Source organism: Pelophylax lessonae, assembly GCF_965119305.1.
Source record: "Pelophylax lessonae genome assembly, chromosome: 9".
In the NCBI taxonomy this organism is placed as follows: Eukaryota; Metazoa; Chordata; class Amphibia; order Anura; family Ranidae; genus Pelophylax; species Pelophylax lessonae.
The window spans coordinates 109,864,520-109,871,681 of record NC_138776.1 but is presented as its reverse complement, the minus strand read 5'-3'; the positions used below and the strand labels follow the sequence as shown (position 1 = coordinate 109,871,681).

General features: G+C 44.8%; 1 protein-coding gene across 1 annotated transcript; it reads right to left on the bottom strand.

Annotated features, from left to right (window-relative positions):
- Positions 1-1,943: 1,943 nt before the first annotated feature.
- Positions 1,944-3,152, bottom strand: LOC309564263 (uncharacterized protein; the record flags this gene model as incomplete). The annotated part of the gene is made up of 1 exon (XM_082268887.1): positions 1,944-3,152. One exon carries the CDS (start codon positions 3,150-3,152, stop codon positions 1,944-1,946), a length of 1,209 nt encoding a protein of 402 aa, XP_082125013.1.
- Positions 3,153-7,162: the final 4,010 nt, after the last annotated feature.

Sequence of the window (7,162 nt, the reverse complement as noted above, 5' to 3'; positions counted from 1 at the left end):
TCAGCAGGAGAGTATCTACAACTCTCTGTGAGCAACCTTTTGAAATTAAGAGTTGGCTTTCAGTAGCCAAGCTGCCAACTGAAAAAATTCCAGGTCTTGGCATAACACTGGACCCTGGGATAACAGGTTTTTTGAGACCGGCAGATGCCATGGGGGAATCATTGCCATGGTCTTCAGAGTGGCAAACTAAGGTCTTCTTGGCCACCAAGGGGCAATTAGTATCAACCGGAGGTCCCCCGAGTGATTCAGTTTCTGAAGAACTCTCGGGATCAACATTAGAGGGGGGAAGGCGTAAGCCAGACTGAAAACCCAAGGTTGGGCCAGGGCATCCAACCCCATCATTCCTCTGGACCTGGTGAGGGAGAAGAATTTTTCCACTTTCTTGTTCTGCGCTGTGGCAAACAGATCTATTTCTGGTGTTCCGAACCTCTGTTATCTTTTGAAAAATTCTGGGGTCTAGCTCCCATTCTCCTTCCTGAATCAGATGACGACTGAGGAAGTCTGCTTGCAGGTTGTTTTCCCCCCTGATGTGGACTGCTACTAGAGAGACTACTCTTTCCTCGGCCCAGCTTAGGATTGCGGAAGCTAGATCCAAGAGGGGTCTGGATCTGGTTCCTCCTTGCCTGTTCAGGTATACTACCGTTGTAGTATTGTCTGAGAGAATGAGGACCTCCTTGTTGTGAATGTTCTCTTTGAAAGCTTTCAAGGCTTCTCCTACAGCTTTCAACTCCCTGAAATTGGAGGAAGCTTGAGTTGTCGCCAACTCCCAGATCCCCTGTGCATGAGCTCCTTCCATGTGTGCACCCCAGCCCTTGGTACTGGCGTCTGTAGTGATCTCTACAGGATCCCATTGTCCCCAGGGCCTGCCCTTCCCTAGGTTGGTCTGTTCTTTCCACCATATCAGGGATTCCCGGGTCTGAGGGGTGAGGACGACTTGTTCGTCCAACGAGTCTGTTTTTCTGTCCCAAGATGACAAATGGAAAAACAGAAGTTCCCTTGCGTGCAGTTGTGCCCATACCAAGGCTGGTATGCTGGCTGACATCAAGCCCAATACTCTCAGAACTTCTCTTCTGGAGCAGGATGGGGAGTCTTCTAACCCTTGGACTGTGGTTACAATCTTGTGCATCCTTTCTTGGGTTAGGAATAGTTTTTGAGCCTTTGAGTCTACTAGGAACCCTAGAAAGTTCCGAAGCTGGGATGGGACCAAAGCTGATTTTTTCAGATTGATAAGCCATCCTAGGCTCTTCAAAACCTCTATTACACGATGGGTATCCTGGTTTACCTGGGTCTCTGATTTCCCGAAAATCAGTAGATCGTCCAAGTAGGGGATCAGGGCAATCCCTAACATGTGTAGGTGGGCTACCGCTTCTGCAAGAACCTTCGTAAATATTCTTGGACTGGCAGCTAGACCAAAGGGTAGTGCCCTGAACTGCCAATGAGTTGTTTCCCCATTGTTCTCTAAGGCAAACCTCAGGAACTTTTGATGTTCTGGGTGGATGGGAATGTGTAGGTAAGCGTCTCTGAGGTCTAAGGTGGTCATGAAGACATCCTTTAGCAAGTTCTTTCGTACTGAATAAATTGTCTCCATTGAGAATTTTTTGTACGTCAGGAAACTGTTGAGTTTCTTCAGGTTTATTATTAGGCGGAATTTGCCTGATGGTTTTGGGACCACGAATACATGAGAATACACCCCTTGTAGATGCTGATCCTCTGGTACTGGGGTTATTACTAATTGCTCTGCCAGTTCTTGAATCCCCTGAAGAAGAGCTTCTTTGACCTGAGGTTTCTTGGGGACCTGAGTTATGGTAATTGTGGTGGGTGGTATTGAATTGAATTGAAGGCGATAGCCTTCCTGAATGAGGTTGTAAATATATGGGGAGACTGAAATTTCTCCCCACTGAGGGAGAAATTTTTTCAGTCTCCCCCCCACCTTGATGGTGGCGTCACTTGTTGTCTCTAGAGCCCGCTGAGGAGGGAAAGAGCAAATTATTCCTTTGTTTTCCCTTCCTGAAACCCCATCTCTTGTTGGGTTCTCTTTTACGTCTATTTTGACTATGTTCCTGGGGGCCTCGAAAAAATTTTCTGGGAACATCCTTCCTTTTAACTGGAAATTTCTTCCCTTTTTCTGAGGACCTAGCTAGAACCTCATCCAACCCAGAGCCAAATAATAATGATCCTTCAAAAGGCAAGGCACAGAGCTTCGACTTTGAGGTGAGGTCACCCTCCCACTCCTTCAACCAGATAGCTCTTCTGGCTGAGTTTAAAAGGGCACCTGTCTTGGCCGAAGCTACAACCGACTCAACAGCTGCATCTGCCAGGTAAGTTACTGCCTTCCCAATCAGGGTCAGTGAGTCCTGTAAATCTTGAGTCTTATCCTGGGATAAGTTTTTATTCAACCTGTCTAACCAACAGCAGGTATTCCTTGCTACACAAGAGGCAGCCAAGGCTGGGGCCATGGTAGAGGCATTGGCCTCCCAGGCTTTTCTCAGGAGAGACTCCGCTTTCCTATTCATGGCATCCTTAATGCTGCCTGCATCAGCAAAGGAGAGGTCAGATTTCTTGGTTACTTGAGCCAAGGGTGCATCTAATTTTGGACTTTTAATCAGCTGTTCGATATCTTCCTCCTTAAAGGGAAATCTGCGTTTCCATGACACTGGTTTCTTAAACTTAGTCTCTGGACGCTGCCATTGCTGAAGAACCAACCCTTTGAGGGATTGGTGGATGGGGAAAACTCTAGAAGGAGTCTTACCTAGACCCTTGTAGAGTCTGTCCTGAGCTGATGTCCCTACTTGTACGTCAGGTATTTCTTCAGAGGCATACACAGCTTGAAGAAGCCCTTGCATGTTATCAAGTCCAAACAGATTCCTGGAAGGTTCTGCTTCCTCTGTTTCATCTGAGTCCCTATCTCCTTCTCCCTCTGAATTGGACTGGGAGATTGAGTGGTTCAAATCCTCTTCTTCCTGTCTATTTCCTTGCAAACCTGAAGGTAGACTCTGAGAAAGAGACTGGCTAGCTTGTCCTGCTTTAACAAAAAAGCTCTCCTGTGAAGAGGTCCCTTCCCCTGCCTGAGAGGCTGGGGGTGCTAGGGAAGTTTTAACAGTCTGGATTGTTGTCAGCATTTCCTCCCGGACTGTTTTTAAAAAGTCTTTCATAAGGGCTGATGATTCTTTTCCTGCCAGTTTGTAAATGCATTTGTAGCAAAATGGTTTTGTATGGGAGGGAGGTAATTTGTCTGCACAGTTACCACACTTTTTAGAGGCAACAGATCCTGGCCCTGAGACAGTAGAAGTTTCTTGAACACCACTCTGGGACTCTGGAAGACAGGATACAACATCAATTAGTATCCTGTTCCCACATATGCAAAGGTATGAGGCCCTATAGAAAAGACACTTAACAGTCCTGCTATGGGCAGGGAGAGGGAACATCAAGCATTTTTTAGAGAAAATACATCAGCAGACTTTTTCTATTGAAAGTGAGTTTCTAGATGCACTACAGCACTTACCCGGGTCCGACCTGGGTTTGGCTGCCTTTGCTTGGCCCAGCGCTTCTTCCTTCCCTGGTGGGTGAGTAGAAGGCTTCATCTCCCTGGCAGCTGTCCGAGCTCCTATGGCCTGGGAGCTGCACTACCGCATGTAAAGCGGTTCCGGCGTCTCCTCCACCTTCTCCTTCCGCGTTCGTCGGAACTGACGTCACCGGATGTCCGACTCCTTCCGCTCCGACCGCGAGGCTTGAGGCGCTCGCGTCTGACGTCACTTCCCGCGGGAATTTTGAATCTGTCTTCTGTGGAGGAGAGCTGCTGGCGCCGGGAAAAAACTGAGAGAAAGACCAGAGGGATCACCCAGGGTGACCGACGGTTCCCCCGATGGAAGAGGCGACCTGTGAGAGACCCGGGAGGGGTGGCAGTCTCAATGGCTTCGCTGAACCTGGCTCACAGGGGGACCATAGGACTATCACAAAGTCTGCAGGTCAGTAAAAAACAACAAACTTTTCGTAGGAAGAAACACAATCTAAACTGAGGATAGAGGGAAGGGTGGGGCCTTTTAACTGTGTTTTAATTGATTGTGTTTCCGGTAGGAGGAGCCTATCATCTCTCATGTTGGGCCGTCCTGGAAGGCGATTGGAGAAAAAAAGATTTCTGTGGCCCCCACTTGTAAAACTATTACGTTTTGGAGGTCGTCTCATTGTTGCCCATATAGTGCCCCTGCTAATTTAATTAACACCAAAGCTGCTGAAACTGAACAACCCTCTCTGCTACTTAAATGGCCAGAGCAATATCCCAGGAGTTTGACTTGATGCTATACTGTGATTAAAAATGGATTCTTTAATTTTTTCTTAGCTATATTATATATCCACCCTCCCCATACGTACATACAGACACTAGTTCTACACAAACATGCATAACATACACATCATATATACATATGTACAGTACTGTGTAAAAGATTTAGGCAGGTGTGAAGAAGTGTTGTAAAGCAAGAATGCTTTCAAAAATATATTTAATTTTTTTTTTTTTTTTTTTTTTTTTTAGCAATTTACAGAATGCAAAGTAGAAAAATTTAAACCAAAATCAATATTTGGTGCGACTACCCTTTAGCTTCAAGCCAGCATCAATTCTTATACCTTCACACTTTTTACACTTGCACAAAGTAAGATTTTTTTAGGATTAGAGTCAGGTGTATGGATTAACCAATTATACCAAGCAGGTGCTAATTATTAATTTCATATCTAGGTTGAAACCCTCTTTTTTTTTTTTGTTTAACTGACGCAGAAACAGCTGGGTAGGAGGCTTAAACTAAGTGAGGAACAGCCAAACTCTGCAAATGGGAGGTTGTGGAAGACCATTTCATGTCACAGGTCATTCACCATGGCAAGACTGAACAGAACTAGAACCAAGGTAGTTATACCGCATCTGCAAGCTTTCTCCCAGGCAGAGATTTAAAAGCAGACTAAGGTTCCAAAATGTGCTGCTAAAGCTCTTTTGAAGAAGCACAAAAAATGGGCAAAGTTGAGGACAGTAGAAGCAGGGGTGGGTTAAGGAAACAATGCAGCAGATGAGACTCATCATGCTTACTTCCCTTCGACATTGGAAGATGTCCAGCAGTGCCATTAGCACAGAACTGGCAGAAACCAGAGGGACTCAGGTATACCCATCTACTGACCGGAGAAGTTTGGCCAGACATGGAATTGGCCAAAAACCCACACCTTTGGCATGGAAACAAGACTAAGTGACTCAATTATGCAAAAAAACATAGGAACTGGGGTGCAGAAAAATGGCAGCAGGTGCTTTGGACTGATGTCAAAATTTGAACTATTTGGTTGTAGCAGGAGGCAGTTTGTTCACTAAAGGGCTGGAGAGATGTACAATGTGTCTGCAGGCAACAGTGAAGCATGGTGGAGATTCCTTACAAGTTTGGGGCTGAATTTCTGCAAATGGAGTTGATTTGGTCCGGATCAAAAAGTGTCCTTAATGAGGAGAAAGACCAGGAGATACTTATCCATCATGCCATACCATGAGGGAGGGGTGTGATAAGCCCCAATGTTTATTCTGCAGCAGGACATTGACCCCAGACATACAGCCAAGAACAGCAAGCAGCCCTGGAAGGAATGGTTTGGCACCTACAGAGCCCTGATCTCAACATTAAGTGTCAGGGATAACATGAAGAGATACAAGGATTTGAGGCAGCCTCCATCCACAGATGATCTTTGGTTAGTTCTCCAAGATGTTTGGAGCAACCTACCTGCAGAGTGCCTTCAAAAACACTGTACAAGTGAACCTAGAAGAATTGATGTGGTTTTGAAGGCAAAGGGTGGTCACAACAAATATTGATTTGATTTGCTCTTCTTTTCATTTACTTTCCATATTGTTAATTGATATAAAGAAACTATTAACACTTCTATTTTTGAAAGCACTCCTAATTTACAGATATATATATATATATATATATATATATATATATATATATATATATATATATATATATATACACATACACACACACACATACATACACACACACACACACACACACTCACTGGCCACTTTATTAGGTCCACCTGTTCAATTTATTGGTAACACAATTTGCTAATAAGCCACTCACATGGCAATTCAATGCATTTAGACATCTAGATGTGGTGAAGACTATTTGCTGAAGTTCAAACTGAGCATCAGAATGGGAAAGAAAGAGGATTTAAGTGACTTTGAGCATGGTTGTTGGCGCTAGACAGGCTGGAGTATTTCAAAAACTGCTCATCAACTGGGATTTTCAAGCACAACCATCTCTAGGGTTTACAGAGAATGGTCCGAAAAAGAGAACAAATCCATTGAGCGGCAGTTGTGTGGAGGAAAATGCCCGATTGATGTCAGAGGAGAATGGGCAGACTAGTTTGAGATGATAGAAAGGCAACAGTAACTCAAATAACCACTCATTACAACCAAGGTATGCAGAACACCATTTCTGAATGCATAACACATTGAACCTTGAAGCAGATGGGCTACAGCAGCATAAGACCTCACCAGGTGCCACTCCTGTCAGCTAAGAGCAGGAAACTGAAAGGGAAAAAAAAAAACAGGAAACTGAGGCTACAATTTGCACAGGCTTACCAAAATTGGACAATAGAAGATTGGAAAAAAAAAAAGTTGCCTGGTGTAAGGAGTCTAGATCTCTACTGCGACATTCTGATTGTAAGGTCAGAATTTGGCATAAACATAATGAAAGCATGGATCCATCCTGCCTTGTATCTCGGTTCAGGCTGGTCGTGGTGGGTCTAATGGTGATATTTTCCTGGCACGCTTCGGGCCCCTTAGTACCAACTGAGCATTGTTTAAACACCACTGCCTACCTGAGTATTGTTGCTGACCATGTCCATCCCTTTATAACTACAACGTACCCTTCTTCTGATGGCTCCTTCCAGCAGGGTAATATACCATGACACAAAGCTCAAATCATCTCATCACTGATTTCTTGAACATGACAATGAGTTCACTGTACTCCAATGGCCTCCCCAGTCACCCAATCTCAATCCAATAGAGCACCTTTGGGGTGTGGTGGAACAGGAGATTTGCATCATGAATGTGCAGCATCTTGTTGAATCTATGCCACAAAGAGTTAAGGCAGTTCTGAAGGCAAAGAGGGGTCCACCCAGTACTAGCGAGGTGTAGCTA